The 19125-nt window shown below is 37.4% G+C and overlaps 1 protein-coding gene across 12 annotated transcripts in view; it reads left to right on the top strand.

Annotated features, from left to right (window-relative positions):
- LOC117791057 (dystrophin) overlaps window positions 1-19125 on the top strand; it is a 159994-nt gene that overhangs the window by 104522 nt on the left and 36347 nt on the right. For all 12 annotated transcript variants that reach the window (XM_034630687.1, XM_034630702.1, XM_034630694.1 and 9 more), the window contains 4 exons: window positions 6381-6553; window positions 10772-10922; window positions 13679-13802; window positions 16719-16876. In XM_034630687.1, the coding sequence (XP_034486578.1) occupies window positions 6381-6553; window positions 10772-10922; window positions 13679-13802; window positions 16719-16876 (606 nt within the window). The remainder of the gene's footprint in view (window positions 1-6380; window positions 6554-10771; window positions 10923-13678; window positions 13803-16718; window positions 16877-19125) is intronic.

Consider the following 19125-nt stretch of genomic DNA (forward strand, 5'->3'; position numbering starts at 1 on the left):
TTCGTGTTTTGCGCTTTTAGCGCAAGCTGCGATATTAAAGCTGTTTACAGACACATTTTTTTAACTATAACTACAACTATGTGGAAATGTTAAAGCAAATTCTCTCGAATGCTTGGATGTTCAGCATCAAGTGGCATTTAATTTATTAATTTGCCTGAAATATGTTTGCATTGAAAATGTCAACAGCTGGCCAATTGAAATGCAAAGCTGGCAAGCATGGCGTATGATTTATATGCATTAAATGTAAAAAAACAAAATAATAATAATAATAAATTTGCCATGTTGTATGTTGTTTTTTGCGCTTGTCGCTGCCGTTGAACTTTCCGCTAAAGTCAGCCAGGCAGACACATTGAAATTCAACAAGAACAACTGCACTCGGGGGATTTGGGTTAATAGCCGTGGACCCGACAACAGCAACAATGCCTTTGACCAGCTAAAAGGAGCCGAGCGATGGGTGGAGAGGGAAGGGGGACTGGTGGGAAGGGGATCAAGGTGCTCGGGCGTACGTGCAAGCCTCACAAAAATAATGGCACCGTTTGTTTTGTTTTGTTTTGTTTATTTCTGTTGTGTTATTGTTGTTGCAACGCTTTGTTTTTTCTTGCAACGCCTAGAGAGAGGCAACAATATGCAGGATGAGCACAGGTAAGGAGGTGGCACAAGTGTGACACACAGAGAAACAAACTTAGCTCAACTACAGCACCGGCATACAATAAGAAAAAGAAGGGACAGAAGACAACAGCATGATGCAAAATGGAAAATTCACTGAAGACAGCAAATGGTCAAAGGTAAAAGCGTAAGCCGTATCCGGCAAACAGAGACCGGACAGCTGTGGACATTTCATTGAGGATTATGCTAGCTACCCATCAAGCTACTTTCGACTTAAGGAGTATGCTGCAATGTTATATTTCTTTTTCCCTTTTTGGTATTGCTAAAGTTAAGTGGTTTTCAAAAGAGGTTTATGTATATCAAATGAGTTTAAAGCAGAGCTAAACCTTTTCCAGAAGGTATAGTTGACTATAACTGCTCGATACATCGGATATACGATCTCAAATTGTTTAGTCAACCCTTTGAACGTGCTGGGCCATTAAAGTTGCCACACACCCAGGCAGCTGGAATATGATGTCATGACACGTAGCACATAACGAGCTGCAAAGAAAAAACAAGAAAGCCTCCCTTTGAATACGAAGGCAGTAGAAACTCAAGCACAACCTGGCTAAAACAATGAAGGCGACACTGGTTAAAAATATAATGCTGACTGGCAAGGGAACTGAACACTGAAAACAAGCCATAAACTTGAGCCGGCAACTGAGCAGAGAGGACTGAAGACCGAAGACCGAAGGGAAGAGACCGCTGCAGGCGGCATGTAAAAAGGATTATAAACGAGATGAAGATGGCAAAAGGATAGCCGAAGAGCATAGAGGTCCCCCAACGTGGCCAAAACAACGCCTGGCACTTTTATGAGCCGGCTCAAAGGAGGAGCAGGTACGAGTGCTCACGTGGTGGGATGCCAAAGTAAATTAAACTGGGCGCACACACAGACGCTGTAAAACTTATGTGGGTGTCTAATAATATAAACCCCAACAACAACTACTCAATGTTTAGGTGTGTGTGTGTGTGTGAGTGTGCTACCAAAAACCATGGGCATTCAACTGACTTCGGGGTATGTGACACAGTTGACTCTGTTAAAAGAGAGCAACCGCAGCACTTTGATTTAACTTAGTTGTTCCCTTTTTGCCATTCTCTCTCTCTCTCTCTCTCTTAATCTCTATGTCTCTCGGTCTACCTGCTAAATGTAGACTTGTTAGCTGATTATCTACACGTATATGGGTGTGTGTGCTTGTGTATATATGTGGTGTTCAGTGCAGCGTAAAGCTTACAGATAAGTCTTGAGTCAAGTGCAGCCAAGTTCAGATTAAATTCAGCTCAGGGAATATCTTTAGCTATTTTTTTTAGCACTTTTCAACACTTGCTAGAGAGTATTATAATTATAATTTGAAAAGATAAGTCGGAAAATTAATATTTGTAAGCAATACTTTTTCTTTTTAAAAAAGTTCAACTGTCTTGAGTAAAGTAATACAAAATCGAATAATAATAACATACTATAAATGTAGCAGAAATATGGTTTCTTTCTTTCGTTATTCTCTTTTACTTTATGCATTTTTGATTCAACTTTTACATTTGGTTTTTATTTTGTTTTTGCATTCGTTTGTGCATTTGATGTCTCAAACTTGTTTGTTAAGTAAAAACGGCAAGTAAAATAAATGTTTATCAACACAAAAGAGCAAACTGAAGTTTCGTGACAAAGACAGAAAACTAAACGACATGAAACTGAATTTGACTTAAATATTTAAATTCCCATTGTGAAGGGTGTGCAGTCAACTGGATAATATACTCCAGTTACAGGTAAGTGAAGGTGACACGTGAAATAAACATAATCAAATAAGCTGAAAAGCATCGAGCAAACAACTCGAGCACAATTTGTGTGTCGTTTTGCTGAAAATCAAATTTCAGTTTATATCTGAATTTCTTTCTACACGTCTGTTGTTGTTGGCAATGACAGCTAAAGTTGGCCATAAAGGATTTACACGCATGTAAACAAACGGCTTACTAAAATATGTAAAATGGCAACATTCTCATTCTGAGAAGGAAGCTGCCCTACCATTAGGGGATGAAGACTTCTCCCTCATATCGAGTCCTGTTTAAATTTGTTGTCGTTTTTGTTCAGAGTCCTTGCGAGAGGGGCACAACGGCTGTCACTGCCGCATGAACGCCTCGGGTGAGCCCACTTGACAGCTCGCCTCTCCGACTTTGCCTGCTGACAGCCAAACACCCGAGGGGGTAACCTGAAGGGCGGATAGGGCGTTGAGGGGAAGGTGTGACCCGGCCAGCGTTGTTGTTAAACATTCGTCACTCGCTTGGAGTCGACGTTACTTGCTGATGTGTTTATTATGTGCCCCTAATATATTTATGAGCGCGTTATAAACGCATTTTCATTTCCATTTTATTTGTATGGCCGACTGCTGTTTTCCTCTCTTCTTATGAATTTTCTTGTTGCTGTTTCTCTTTCCTGCCCTCTTTTCTTTTTATGACTGATATGCTACGCTATTATTTATGACAAAAAACACCCAAAGGTATTTTTGGTTTTGCTCAAAAATTTGATTTCAAATTCATGCTGACATTGCAAGCAAATATTTATCATACGCACTGTGGTCGCTTTAATATTTATGCACAGCATGTGCATAATTTAGGCTGTTGCTTGTTTGTCGACTATGAAACGTCACTGTCTAAAATGAGAGTCGAGATTTGAAGCATGCTTTTAAGGATAATTCTAAAATATAAGTAGAAGACGAATGAATGATTCACGGTACGCAAGAACATTTTTACTGACAAATAATTTCAATAACGCATATTTTAGCTAGGCATTTTTACATTTTAGAAGTATATAATAAATTTTTTAAAATTTCCATTTTTAGAAATTTGATTTTAAATTTGATCGCTTAAATAATTTGTATATTATAATTTGTATATTTAATATTAAATTGTACATAGTTTAAAAATAAATATTGTAAGCCTCCTTTAAAGAGGCAATTCTTCAATGCAATTTAAGGTTGTTTTCTCTTCTTTAATTTGCGAATGGACAGAGGCAACTGCAGGCGTTGTTAGCCCCAACAACAAAAACTCTGTCGCTAGCATTTAAAAAGTGGGAGTAGAGGGCGTGGTACATGCCCCAATGAAATTTAAAAGACATAAACATCAGCTGAGGCTGACAGGCGGGCAGAGCTTGGCATTTACATAATTGGGGCTTAGAACTGCATGGTAAACGAGTCGGAGAATTAGACAGGGACACACAGAGATAGAGAGAGCGAGACACAGACATATGCGTGTACCACGCAAACATATTGCAGTAGAAATATGAAAAATGAGGCAACAAAGTGCGAGGCAGTCAACGCTAAAAGGCACACACAGACACCCACACACTCATACAATACCTGTACACATATACTTACATAATAAAAATACCTGGAAGTGAGCTGCACTTGTGGATTTTGAGTTAAACCACATTATCAGGAAATGAACTTAATAACAAAATAGACAACTGATAGAAAGTTGCAGTACGTGGAAAGTGTATGTGGGTGGGTACAACAAATTAAGGGCTTCATGGTGCACAAATTAGCAGCATTAGACGGGAGCGAGGGGCGTGTTTAGAGCGCCAGTATAATGACCAAGTGCAGCTCGACAAACTGCTAACATTATTAGAGAGACGACATTGCCATTGGGCTTTTCTCATTTTAATTGATTTAATCGGCTTTTGTGCATGTGCCACGCCCTCGCACACACACACACACACACCCGCACACATGCTCATTAAAAATGCTTTGTTTTGTTGTTTGGTTTACGCGTTAGCCCTCCCCTCTCTCGCCTCTCTTCCCCTTCAGCCAACATCGCTCATTTCCGCTCTATTGGTGTATAAACAATTTTTGCGCATTAATTGAATTGCTCTGTTTATGCGTGTGTGCTTAAATATGTGAGTGTGACATGCATAAGCCAAATTAATTGAAGCCTCGTTTCGCACAGCATCCTAGCAAAAAAAAGCGTCGTCGAATTTTGCGCCCTTTGCTTTTGCTCGGGTTTATTTATTTACTCGTTTCCCTCTTCTTCTCGTTTCTGTTGTTTTTCTTGTATTACTTCTTTTTTCTTGCGCTTTTGTTTACATACAACACAAGCCATTGGCGCTCTAATGAAGGTTTAATTAGCAAGCACACACACACACACGCACACACACACACTCACACATACAGTCGCATTTTTTAGAAGCCATTTCAGGCGATGCTATTTTTATACCATGAGTATATGTGGCGTATGTGCCACTAATTCCACTTTTAATTAGTTTATTTGGCACGTTTTGTGTGATTGATTGATTGACTGATTGTATTATTCAATTAGCCAAACTTGTTGATTAGAAAACTCAATTGCACACAAAATAAGCAGCAAGATTCCAATTAATATCAAAAGAAAACCTATTTAAAGAGAAAGGCATCACGTAAAATCATATCTCAGATGTAAACTAGCACGATTTAATATTTATAATTTAGAAAGAAAAGGAGCTATAAAATTTTTCTTTAAATCACTAACTAATATTTAATCTGTTATATTTTGAAATTTAAAAATTTGCAATTTTAATTTTAATACATTATTATCTTTACTTTTACTATCATTATTTAATTTAAAGCCTTGTATCCATTGTTCATAGTTAAGAATAATGCTCTCTCATAAAAATATAATTTAATTCGAGTTTTATGCAGTGCGTAACACTAGCAACTTATGCCATCTGGCAATCTGATGTAGTCCTAAGCTTGCCGGAGTACTCTATATTTGAAATCTCCACCGCATGACCTAAGCCACATCAAAGTTAAAGCTCTAAAACCTCATAAAACCAGCCTTAAAATGCACAAGACAAACGTAACACACACACAAATATATATTTACATACATTGTGTTTATTTCTTTGTGGGAGACTTAACCAAGAAAACCACAGCAAATAACTGGCTAAATTTTTGGGAGTCTTTTTTTTTTTGTTTTGGGTCCAAGCGACAAAGCGCAGAAAACAAAACCCGAAAGCGAAACATTTTTAAGCCTTTTTGCACGGGGTGGGTTGACAAATAAAACACCTGACACAACAGATGCCACTGACAGCCAAAAATGAGACACAGTCGCCACAGAAGCTGCCGCAAATCCAGGCGGACGAGGAGAGGAAGGTAGGAAACTGGGGGTCATATGCGGTTAATAATTGCAAAGCGAGAAGAGCCGAGCTGCGGGCCAAAGGGGGGCTTTAGAACTTGTCACTCATGTTTAAAACACACTACGGAGAGACGTGTGAGCGACCATAGCGGGGGAAGGGGCAGGCGAGTGGACACAAAAGCGTTTAGTTGGCCTCCAGCTGCGTGTGCGGGCTTATTGATGGCATGGCATGGCTCGGCAATTTCATGGCCTGCTTGTTGTGCTAAATGGCCACCGTTTAATCCTGCTCCAGGATGTGCTCCATTGCCAGAGCGAGTGCCACGGCGAGAGAGAGAGAGAGAGCATACGGTAGAGTAGATTGTATAGATTGTGTGCTTTGTCTAAAATGTTTGCAGCCGCTTTGCATATCACAGTTTTTGTTTGGCTTTTGGGCAACCGCACTACTGAATTCTTATTGAAATTCAGATTCAATTTCCTGGCAGCTGCTGTGGCAGCCGAGTAGCCATGCAACACGGTTCGCACTTATGAATAAATTTTACATACACTAATTTATTAGCATTTCCGCATACTCTTTTTATTAATTTTTTTGCAAACTCATTGAACCTTTCTCAACTTGGCAATTTTTGTTTTTTCGTTTACAGGATCTACAATCGGAAATTGAAACCCATCGCGTTGTTTACGATCGTCTCGATGGCACCGGCCGCAAACTTTTGGGTTCGCTCACCTCACAAGAGGATGCGGTTATGCTGCAGCGTCGCTTGGATGAAATGAATCAACGTTGGAATAATTTAAAATCGAAAAGTATTGCAATCAGGTAAGTGCTTTTTTCTACCCTCAGACGACCGACGGACGACGGCCGACAACCGACAGCTGGCCCCCTTCCACTTCTCTGACTTCTTTGAGTGTTTCGGCATTTTATTTCGTTGTTGTTGTTATTGCTGCGGATGATGATGCTCGAACCACATTCGAAAAGTTGGCTTTTTCCTCGATTGTAGTTTATTTGTTATTGTTGTGCTTAAATGGGCATGCCATTGCGGATGTATTAACTGGGCCACGCTGCGTATGATGAATGTGGGCAAATGCCGAAACAAAAAATTCGAATGGAAAATGTGAAGCTTGAATTTTATGTTGCAAATATTTTTGGTATTTTATTCAAATATTTATTCATATTTTTTTTACATAATATTCGTTAAAATGTATCAAAACAAAAATACAATTATTTATATTTTAGAAATATTTTACAAGCCATTTACTTGTGTGTGTTTGATTGCGTTTTTGTTTGCGAGTTTAGATTTAAAAAATATAGCTCTATTTCATATATTTGATAGTAATCTTTAAAATTTAAAAACATTGCTTTAACTATTTTGGTTACTGAAAAATTAGTTTTGATTTTTGATCATTCTCTATGCTTTAAAATATTTTAAGAGCTATCAATTGACAATCTTTTATTTTGAGGAACAATATTAAAACAAGTTTATGTATCACTTTATTTCTGCTAAGATTAAATTAAGAATTGGATTTAGTTTACATTGAGCTGTCTTTGTTGAAGAATTCTCTTTCCTTTTTGTCCAGATTGTCGCATTTTAAACACTATTGCCATGTCTGCTTTTAAGTAGCTTTAAAGGGAGAAAATCTCGCTCTCAGCGTTGTGCAAGCTGACGCGATAATTAAACCAAATTAAGCACAAGTTGTTGGCCACTTTTTCACAGACAACGCTTGGCTGTTGCAGCTGCTGTTGTTACTGTAGCGGTTGTTGTCGAGTTAAGAGACTTTGTGTTGATGAAAATGCGAAAATAAGAGTGCAAACAAGCCAGGCAGTCATCGAAGCGTCGAGTTGTGCTGGGCAACAACACTTTACGCCTGCCAGATGTACAGAGTAAGAGGCGTCTTTGCTGATGAAAGACCTCTCTGCACCCAATGAAAATCAATAAACGTACGTAACGCGTAAAAAGTGCCGGAACAGGGCCAGAGAATAAAAGAGAGTGTGACACAGTAGGGCACAAACACTGCAGGCATTGTCCATTGTCCTTTGCAAACAGTGTGTCACTCTCTCCTTCCCACCATGGGAAATTTACCTATATTTCTGTAAAATTAAGTAAGGTGCTTTCAATTGAAAACAGTTGCAAAGTTTACAAATACACTTACATTAATTACGAAATTTTTTAAATATTATAAATATTAAATTAATTTATTTTTCAAAATGTTTTTCCGTCGAGTATAATTAATATAAAAATTTTCAGGGAATTTTATACAATTAAATTTTGAATTAAATCATATTATTATTAATAGTAACATTTTTGGTGGAACATCATTAATTTTTAAAAACAGAAAAATGGGCCAATTGCCCACAGTTTATGACTTGTAAGATAGAGAGAAGAGGAGAGTAAAGGCAGGGGAGACGTGATGACAGTCGAACCAACAATGTGATGAAATCGGGTGCAAACAGGCAGCGTTTGTCTCCTGTCCTGATTGTTTCCCTTTCTCTCTTTCTTTCCCCTTTCTCTCTCAATCTCTGTTCATTCCATCCCACTGTTTGTAATTTCCACATTTCATAAATAAAGCACGCCAGCGTATACAAATATTGTCCGCTTGTTGATATTGATGCCCGGCCTTGGCTGGAAGCAAAGTCAGTCAGTTGTCCGGGTGTTTACCGCGATCGCAGAGGGAAGGAGACGTGCAGGGGTTTCGTTAAAATGAATAATGATGATGACATGCGAAAATCGCTGAAAAACAAGCGGCCGCAAAATGAATATAAATGGCAATTATGTGGCATCACTGACATTATACAACGTTGCGTATACGTATCGTGTTGCCCGTAAAAGTAGGCAACGATATTTTATATTGTGCTTTGTGAGTTCTTTGGAGCGCTTTTCAATTAGGCCACAAGAGTCTAACGAATGACACCTTAAGTGTGCTCAAAATGTTTCGGCCACGCCCCCAGCCAGCTAGCCCTCAGCCGCCCCATTTTGTCCATTGTGGTCGTTTTGTTGTTGTTGCTGCTGCTGCTATTGTTGGCCAAGCTCTGACGATTATTCTTTGTCAGTTCGCGACGCTTTCTATTTACGTTCATTGTTGGCGTTTTGGCATATTTCCGTTAGCCAAGTTTGGCCACTTCCGTCAAGTCAACATTGCTGTAGTTTTGTTGTTGCTATAGTGGCTTGGCCAACAGCCATTGCCTTTTTCTTGTGTTTGCTTTTGGCTTTCAGTTGTTGTTTGTGTTGCTCGCCGGAGATTTGTTAGCTTATAAATTCCAATGAAATATTTTCGACAGCACTTGAAAAGTTTTCTCTTAATGCCTTTGCTTTGCTCAGCTTTTTCTCAGCTTTAGCTATGCCTGTTTGTATTAGCCGTGGCTCACTTTGCCTCTCGCTTTGGGTCATTTATGCACAAAGTTCTCGTCTTTGAACTTTAGTCGTTGCGCTCTTCGCTCAAACTTTCAACTCAGCCATGAGTTTGGTTTGTGTTTCGGTTTGTGGCATCTACAGGTGTTCTCTCTGAAGATTGATGAACCCATTTGATATATTAAACATGGTGGTTGTGGTCTGTCTTAAATTGGATTTGGGACAGCTGAAACACCTTTTGTTGTGGGTTTGTGTGGTTTGTACATAATCTGAGTCCAATGCGAATTGGCATGATGAATATGAAAAAATTGCTATACTCAATCAATGTATTAAGCACTGACAGATATGCAGAATTATGCCATTTATTTTCAGTATTTTTCTACAATTTTATTTAAAATATATCACAATATAAATAAATTATTTATACTTTTAAATTTGATGTGACAGTTCAGTTGTAGCTTGAATCTCGAATGTGCTGCACAAAATATTTTTAATCAACAACTACACTGATAAAATTTGTCGGTTTCTAAATTCACAAGTTTATATTTCATTTTATTTTTAAAATATGTGGTCTTAAAATCAAGATGCTTATTATTTGTTTTGAGACAAAAGTATTGATGTTGGAACATGTTTCTTTTATGAGTGTATAAGAATTTCTCATAATTTCCTTATGTTTTGAAGAAATCTTAAAGCGTTCATAATACAACAACAATTTTTTGGGGGCAGCTCAATTTGCTTGCATCGCACTAATTGTGTCTGCAAAAGTCAACGACAGAAGCTGACAAATAAAGAAAAAGAAAATCTCACAGGACATTTGCCATAAAAGAGCCAAAACGTGGCACAGAATATCTTAAGTGGCAAGACATGGAAATAAAATAAAAGTACGGAAAACTGAAACAGAAAAGAAAAGCAGAAACCGAGAATATTTGAATACATCTTATTTCCAAGCATATTTCCGACGCAAGTTATTTCTTTTATAATTTTCCGAGAAGAACAGACCGTGCTATAACCCATGCATATGCCACAGTGAAGCTCGAATGCCATGCCAAGTGATGCTATGCGATGGCCTATCCTTAATTACAACGAAAAATAATAAGGGAAATGAGCTAAGGAATTTGCCCAAAGATAAACAGACAAAAGGCAAACGAATTTTCCCAGAGCAAACCAAGAAAGTAGAAAGTAGATGACTATTGTTATTACAGCGCGCTCACGGATGCAGATTTTTAACAATCTTTTCTTTATTTGTTATTTGCCCGTATTCGTACACAAAATGGGGCGCAAAATATGCCATTGCGATATAGCGAACCGGATGTTGTCGCTTGGCCGAAAATAAAATGGTCCAGGGCATTTTACAATTACATAGACAGCGACGGCGACAGCACCAAAATTTAACATAGACGGCGGGCCACTTGGGTCGCTGTCGCTGTCGTTGTCGTCGCCAGGCCTCGGGCGCGGGCAAATTGGGGGTTTATTAGAATTACCCTGTTTCCCTGCCTGCAACCCGAGCCGAGCCGGAAGTAGACAAATTGTCGCTGACATTTTGCGGTCGTTGGGCTGGGCAATTCTTAATAATCATCACAGCTGCCTGTAAAGTGCAAATTAAATATAATATTATTATGCCGCTTGTATTTCTTATTTGTTGCATACTTGAAGGCGTCTTTTAACATTTCTGCCGCTCTCTTTCTCTGCAGAAATCGCTTGGAATCAAATTCGGAGCATTGGAATGCGCTGTTGTTGTCCCTCCGTGAGTTAACCGAGTGGGTCATTCGCAAGGATACCGAACTGAGCACTCTGGGCTTGGGACCTGTTCGAGGTGACGCGGCCAGTCTACAAAAGCAATTGGTAAGTTGAGATTCTCAAAGTACAGGGGGGTCATAAGAAGAGCACTTTGCCCTCAGTAATATTTCAAGCATCAAACGGAAAGTAATTCCACATTTGATTTTTGTTTGTAAGTAGCTCTCTTTTAGCTATTCTAAATTCTTTTTATAGCAGAGCTCGCAAATATTTTTCAACACTTTTAAACAGTCCAAAATATCACTTAAAATTATGTTTGCTAATGCTTAAACAAGCACAATTTTTTTTCCCACATGTAGTTTAAAGAATATTTGCCAACATTAAAATATGGTTTGTGCACTTTACTAAAGCAACAGCAAGCTTGATGATTTAAAATTGTATCTCTTAACTTAAAAAAGAGAATACATTCATTGCCATCTCAAGTCTGTTGCTGCACAAATACTTATGTATGCGGCATGCCCAAAATATGAGCATAAAGTTTAAGCCCTGCAATTGCCACTCATTATGAGGTTGCTGCCTTTTTTGCCAACGACCCAATTTGAACCTGCACCTCAATTTACTCTGGCCAACTAATTGTGTGGAAGGCTTTGGAGCCATAGAAGTGTAGGCGGCAGCACGATGGACCAAAGGGGGTTTGCCACTGGCATTTTTAGTGCCATTTTCTGGCACGATTTGTAATTTTTCGCCTCGCTTGTGTGTGCAAATGTGGAATGGACAAATAGGAATGAGGTAAAGGAATGAGAATGAAAATGTGAATGGCTCTGCGTGTGACTGGAGGGTCTATCTGTGATTTAATGGCGCATAAAGTGGTTGCCAAGCCCATTATGTGAGTGCATGAGTGTGCGTCGGGTATTTCTCATAGCACAAGCAAATATTATCCATAATTATATATTGGATGTGGCAATTTTTTGCGCTAAGCGAAATGAATGAAAAAATTCCAAAGAATGAGACTTAATGAGTTTTAGGTTGATTGGCAAATTCCATCTAATATCATATTAGCATTAAAACTAAACATGCCAACAGCTTATCAAATTGAATATCAATCCATGCGTATATACGAGTATTTGCCAACTAAATTCATTTACGTTTCCATGATATTTGCATGATATTTGCTAAAGTGCAGTCAGAGCTTATGTTTATTTGATTGTGTAATTATATATTTGCCAATGCACAATTATTGCATTAGCTAATACCAACATTTTCGATTTTGGTGTTGTTGTCAGAAATGCGTATGCGTAATATTAAAAATTGTGTGCTGCAAATTCTAATTAAATGCATGCATTCTAAAGGAATTTATATAAAAGAATCTTTAAATCAATTCAATTATCTTAACAATATTACATATCAACAAATTAATAACTATTTTTGAAACAGTTCTTAAGCGTTTTTAAATTGACACTTATAAATATTTATTTATTTATTTATTTATTCTATAAATGGAGATGTTTAGAAAAATACTGTTCATATTTTGTGTTAAAATAAAATTTTAATCATCGTTTTATTTACTTTTGAAATTATACAAACTTATAATAATTGAAAATTATAATCGATTTTTTTTACTTGAATCTCTACTTTTGAAAATTGATTTTTTTTCTATTTGAACGTCTGCGATTCTGTAAAGTGCCCAGTTTATTTGGTAATATAATATTTGTGTGTGAGAGAAATGTGTGCTAATTTTGGATTCAGCTGTGGAATTTGGCTTATCATTGCAATTCCAGGCACACACACTCAAATAATAGTCGAGGAGTTTCCATTACATAATTCATAAAATGCTGCGTCAATGTTTTTTATGGCCTCAATTCAAAATGTGTTTTATAAGTATGTACATTGCAATTGCTTCTTCTTTTTTATGCGAAGTCACTTGGTAGAGAGTGAGAGGGAGAGAGAAAAACAGAGCAACCAATGCTTTCATATCTAACTAGCCAACTTGACCGAATTGCTTGCGTTGAATTGAAAGTCCCACTTGACGATGCGAGCGAATTCTTAAATAATTGTTAAATGATGCTTGTTATGTCAAAAACATTCACACATACGTGTATATACGTAAATGCGTGTGTGTGTGAGTGTGTTGCCGGAAATCACTAAAGAAGAAATAAGAAGAGAAATTCCCAGCAACAGCTTCTAGCTCTGGCCAGGCCAGTTGGAAATGCTGAAACACTGTCTAACACAGCGTGTGCCACTTGAATTTCACTTACCCCCAACACACACACACGCATATATACACACTCGCCCTCACGCACTAACACACAAACTCCCGCTGGCAAAAAAAGAAAAGAAAAAGAATGAGGCAACTTTCACCCTTGAAGCCGCTTTTCCAAATCTATTGCCTGCCACTAAGTTACGGTCTGCCGGACATTTACATTTTGGCTGCTAGACTGTAAGAATGTATATGTGTGAGTCTGTGTGTGTGTGTAAGTTTGTGTGTATGGAGAAATTGCCTTGTAGTTGTATACTCTTGTATTTCTCGTATTGCTTTTCATTCGAATCGCCGTGGTTAGTTGCATTTTTCTATTTCCACACTAAATGCATTAAACACGATATTTATTATTGTGAGTTTTTCCACTTTTCCATGCTCCATGATGTTTTATTGGACCAAGTACTTGACTGCTTTTTGGCTACTACAATGAACCGAAATCATGCCTCTTTGAGGCAATTTATTCCTGTCTGTTTCTTAGATTTTATTCAGCTTTTTTTGTAGGCCAACTTAAATAAATCGTTTGCAGCTCTGACAACTACATCGACTTTATTTTCCCAACAAATTTGCTGTCTCTTATTGTATATTCTCTGACTCTGTCTACTTGCAGGATGATCATAAAGCTTTTCGACGTCAGCTGGAGGATAAACGCCCAATTGTTGAGAGCAATTTAACGAGCGGTCGTCAGTATATTGCCAGCGAGGCGCCCGTTTCGGATACCAGCGATACAGAGGGTAAGTTTCGTTTTTTTTACGATATTCCATTAAATTATAATGTTTTTTTTACGTGAAGCGTGGCAGATATCCAACGCGACCACATCAAAAATTCCCCTCCACTTGCCATAAACCTTGACCACAAAAGTATCCATCAGTTTACAAACTACTATTTAAAGTTTACTGTTGGTTGTGCTATAAACATTTCGTGTATCATTCAAATATGACATGTTCTTAGTGAACTATTCATTCAATCATTCAGTCGTTCATTCAATTGTTAAACAATTCATTAACCCGTTCACGCAATTTTCAATCTCAAAATCAAAACAACAAGCAAATGTAAGAACTCGTTTAAGCTCTGCACTGCAAAAGCTTAACAGCTGACCAAACTACCCACACATACACACACATACATACACACACAATCGAACACACCCTCTCACACAGATACACTCTAATATACATGCATAGACATGCATTCACACAGAGCTTTACCGCACGTGAGGCGCCTAAAAGTAGACAACTGTTGTGCCGTTGGCTGTTGTGGAATTTCCAATTGATTTTAGTGCATTGGTGCTTGGGTTTGCTTTACGAGTATACCATGTAATGATTAAAGGTAATTTAACTATGTGTAACTGTATGTAACAGACTGATACACGTCAGAAGTATATATTTATTCAGAAGTGTATTTTTAGCTGATTTGAAATCGATTGTCTGTGCATCTGTCTGTTTAAAAGCATCGATCATAGAGTTAAATCTCTAGCTGTAAATCTAATTTTTATAAAATAAAAATTCTTTGAAAAGAATTAAACTTTTTTCTTCAAATTATCTTTATGCTCTTTATTTATTACATTTATTTATTATTTTATTATTTATTTATTTATTAGGTGGTACGCTTTTTTAGTGTTCATGTTATTTTTCAGTGCTTCTTTAAATTTTAAACCAAATCAAAGGGTATGTACCAGTCGAGCAAATGCAAGTGCAGAATTCTCCATTGTTTCTTTTAGCCAGGGCTTAGTACTTTTTAACTACAGTTAACAATTTAGCAAATTACTATTGCGGACTCGGTTTTGGTTTGGTTTGTTTTGCTCTTTGGCGTTCGCACAATGGCGACAGACAGATAGGGACAGACAGATAGGGACAGATAGACGGACCGAGAGATCAGCGGCAGCCACACCCCTCTGCCAGCCTAATAGAAGGCGTCAACGATAATTGCAACCAAAGCAATTAGAGGGATTAGTACGCTATTAGTGCCAACTATCAATAGTGTCTGTGTGTCTGTATGTGCATGTGTATGTGTATGCGCATCAGTAAATGTATGTGTGAGTCAGACTTTATTTGCTTTGGTTGTGTGTGGCTTTTGGCTCTTTGCTTTTAGCCTGGCATTTTGTGTTAACCATAGAATTTTAGTTTAAATTAAAACATTATTATTATTAAACAAATTTCTTTAACAAATTAATGTTTAGAGTCTTTATATGCAAATGTAAATTAAAAAAATTTAACTTTGTCAAAGCTGCACTAAGGCATTATTATTGTTTTTTTTTAAATATATCTTAACATAAAATAGTTTTTATAAGTGAATAATAATTCGACATTTTTCTGAATTGTCTTAACAATTAAATTTCAGTTATTTCCTTATATATTTGTATATTAAAATTAACTATATTTACTAAAACTTTGATTTAATACTTCATTGTAAAATTTCTTTTGCTTTTCAAACAAATAATAGTTTTCAATTTTAAATCTGAAAATTAAACTTCTTTTCCAAAGTTTTTTTTATTTAATTCTTAAAGTTTCCGTCAGCTGAAAAAAATAGTCATGAAAATTGAAATGAAAAGAAAAAAAGAAAAAGTTTTGCAGCTGCCTATGGGCTTCACGTTTACGTCTTCTTCTTCGTCTATATTTCCATTTCCATCAGCTTCATCAAACTCTGTCTTTAGTCAGTCAGTCAGTCAGTCAGTCAGTCAGTCAGTCGGTGACTGAGTCAGTAATTCAGTATGGCAAGCAAAGAGCAGAAAAAACAATCGATGCGATAAACTCAATCTTTAAATTGAATTTGAATATTACAACAGAGAGCCACAGAGCTGGCGGTTCCTGCTGAAAAGAATATCAGACACAGTCCTGATATTTGCTTAACGTCATATTACCAGATGTCGACTGTCGACTTGTCCAACTTGGCCAACTGTCCTGTTGGCAATTGCTCTCCCTCTTGGCTATAAAAGTTATTCGCTTGCTCCGTTCGTGCATTAAATTAAATTTAGATTTAGCCAACTGACTCTGACGTTCATCGATGGCAACGTCTGTTGTTGTTGTTGCTGCTTCTGTTGTTGTCATACTTCTTTGTGCCACTGTTGAGGTTTGCTTTGACTTCGTTTGGTTGGCTCAGCTGCCACTTGTCACTCTCTTTTCCTGCTTTCTTTTTTCCTTCTCTTGCATTTCCATTTCCTTCACATGCACGCCAAGTTGCTCTCATGGCATTTCCATTTCTCAAGCAGATTTCCTGCGTATCGACTTAAGTCTTCAGCTAATCCATAATTTTCGGATATTCATTTGATTTCCATAGCATCAGAAATTATCGCCGAGTTGTCCCTTGAGCGTAGCTGTCATTCTCGCCAAATTGTTCGACACTTAGGACAAAGCTCAGATCAGTTTATTGCAAATTTAATCACTGTTCGCAATCAGCATAATCAAAGTTTCCCTCGCTCACCCACCCTCACACCATCGTCGGCATAATCATCGCTGTCGGTAGACATTAGGAGCCATAATATCATCTCTAATTCATAAAGGTACGTGCCATCACAGGCACCTCCAAGTGGAGCTTGGCAATTGTTTTTCCCCTATCTCAAATATTATCTGCCTTCCTCTCACTTCATCTCTCTTTCTGTTGTACCTGCCGATTTTTATCTAATTTTTTTCGTCATGTTTTCCTTTTTGCAGCCGCCCACGATTCCGACTCACGTTACATGTCCGCCGAGGAGCAGAGCCGTGAACTGACACGCAGCATACGGCGGGAGGTTGGAAAACTTTCCGAGCAATGGAACAATCTAATCGATAGATCTGACAATTGGAAGCATCGTTTGGATGAATACATGACGGTAAGTCACTCAGTCCCTTCATCTCTTGAACCACGACCATAACCTAAGTTACTTCATCATTTCCTACTGCTACATTTTCATAATTTTCTTATGACTTGCGGGTGAATTTTCTTTGGGGGGACATTTTTTTGAATTGACTTACAAGGGCCGCCTTGGAGTCACCTTGTTACTCTTGTAATTTTTATGGCCTCCAATTTGTTTTAGCTCGTGTTCGAGTCGAGCTCTCAACTTTTATTCTTTTCGAGGGTTCTCTTCTTCTGTAAGTGTGTGTGTGTGTGTGTGTGTGTGTGTGTAGGTGTCTGAATGTTCGTGTGTGTGTGCAATTATATTTCCTCTTTTTTTTGTATGTAAACTGTGAAAGTGTACGCAAACTTTTTGAGCAAGCAATTTGTAGAGGAAATCAAATCAGAGTTGAAATTGTGAGGAGGCCTTTGAATGGCAGCGTCATTAGGAGCTGAAATAATTTCCTGAATTTCCGCGATGTAGAGTGAGAGAGTGGGATAGGGAAGGAGATGGAAAGATGAGCGTAAGGCAAATGGGCACCAATTAAAACACATTTTTGAATTTGATTTTAATATTGCATTTGCTATTTCTTAAATATTCATGTATTCACACAAGAAACTCATCAACATAAGCAATATATTTATTATTCAATTACACTACAAAAACAAAGAAAAATAACAGAAAATGTTGAAAATACCCCACCTCCCGTAGAAATTCTGGGTTACTTGACAGTTTGATTGGTTGGGGTTTTTGTTTGGATTTGGTTTGTGGGTTTTTTGCCTGATGGCTAATAAATGCAAGTGTGCTTTTTACGACGCATGTCGTTTGGTTTGCAAAACAACAGCAGCAACAATAACAACAACAATGGCAACACCAGCGGGAATAACAACAAAATATTTGCCACAAATGTGACGGACTGATGGCAACTGCTGTCGTTACTCATACGCACCGTAAATTTGGTGCAACAAAGTTTGGCCGCATAAAAATGTCACAGAGTGTGCAAACAATGGACACACACACACACTCACACACAACACATACATATGTATAACTCGTTGAGTGTAGAGACAAGCATAGCATTCTTTTAGGCAACTGGGATTAAACCAAGCGAAAATCAATACAAAGCAAACGGCAAAAGAGGCAAAAGGCAATACCATAAAACCAAACAATATGCAGCATGTGGAAGCAACAACAACAACTTGGAAATATATATACATAAATGTGTATTTGCAACAAAGTACGCATAAATATGACACTTGAGTGCAAAAAGAAAGTTGCCCCAAATATGCGTCAAGATTGAGGGTTTAATGTATCTAAACTCATTGCTAATGCTACATTGATGTGGAAGCTAATCCATATATACTTAGTACATAAATTTATTAAAAAGCAACCATATATGAATCCAACAACAATTTTGTGTCAATTTATTATTTAAAATCTGTCTGCCTTATGATTCTCTTTGTATTATGCAATTTTGATAACATTCTTTGTTTGATTTATTTATGCAAAATGTATATATATATATATATTTTTCCAATAGGGAGTCATTTTGATTTTATTAGGTCAAAGTATAGATAATTACACGAGCATTCGAGAAGTTGTGTAAATAAATCGTCCATGCAAATTTAAATTATCAAAAGGCACAATTTAAGTTAAAACTTAGTTATTTATTTAAAATAATAAAAACATTTATGCATTTTATAACACTTCAAGTACTTTGCCGTCATCTTTGCTATAGTATAAATATTCGATGCAACTTTGTTGCGCAAGTTGTGGCAACTATCTTGATATTGCTGGAAAATACGAGGCTTTTCTCTCAATTTTTATTATGATAAGCGATTGTAGTGCGAGTATTAAAATTTGCTTGCCACGCAGGTTGTGGCAGCGACGACAATAAAAACTGATAAGAAAAACTTTAACAAAATTAACAATGTGCAACGGCAGAGGCAAGAGCAAAAAATTAAATAGAATTAAAAAAGTTTGCTCAACAAGAGCTGGAGCAAAGTTAACCGACTGCCAAGCGGGGGCGTTTTAAAAGAGAAAGAGAAAGAGAGAGAGAGAGAGAGAGAGAGAGAAAATGGAAAAGAGGGTGAGGTGAACGTAAAAAGTTTAAATAAATGCAACTTAAAACAATTACCACGAAACCCGACACAAAAATGGAGTATCGCAAATGAAAGTTTCAGTGTGCGAGTTAAATGGAGCGCTCTATACTGCGGTTGCCTTCGTTTTTCGTTTAAATGAAGTCT

This window comes from Drosophila innubila (genome assembly GCF_004354385.1).
Source record: "Drosophila innubila isolate TH190305 chromosome 3R unlocalized genomic scaffold, UK_Dinn_1.0 2_E_3R, whole genome shotgun sequence".
Classification (NCBI taxonomy): Eukaryota; Metazoa; Arthropoda; class Insecta; order Diptera; family Drosophilidae; genus Drosophila; species Drosophila innubila.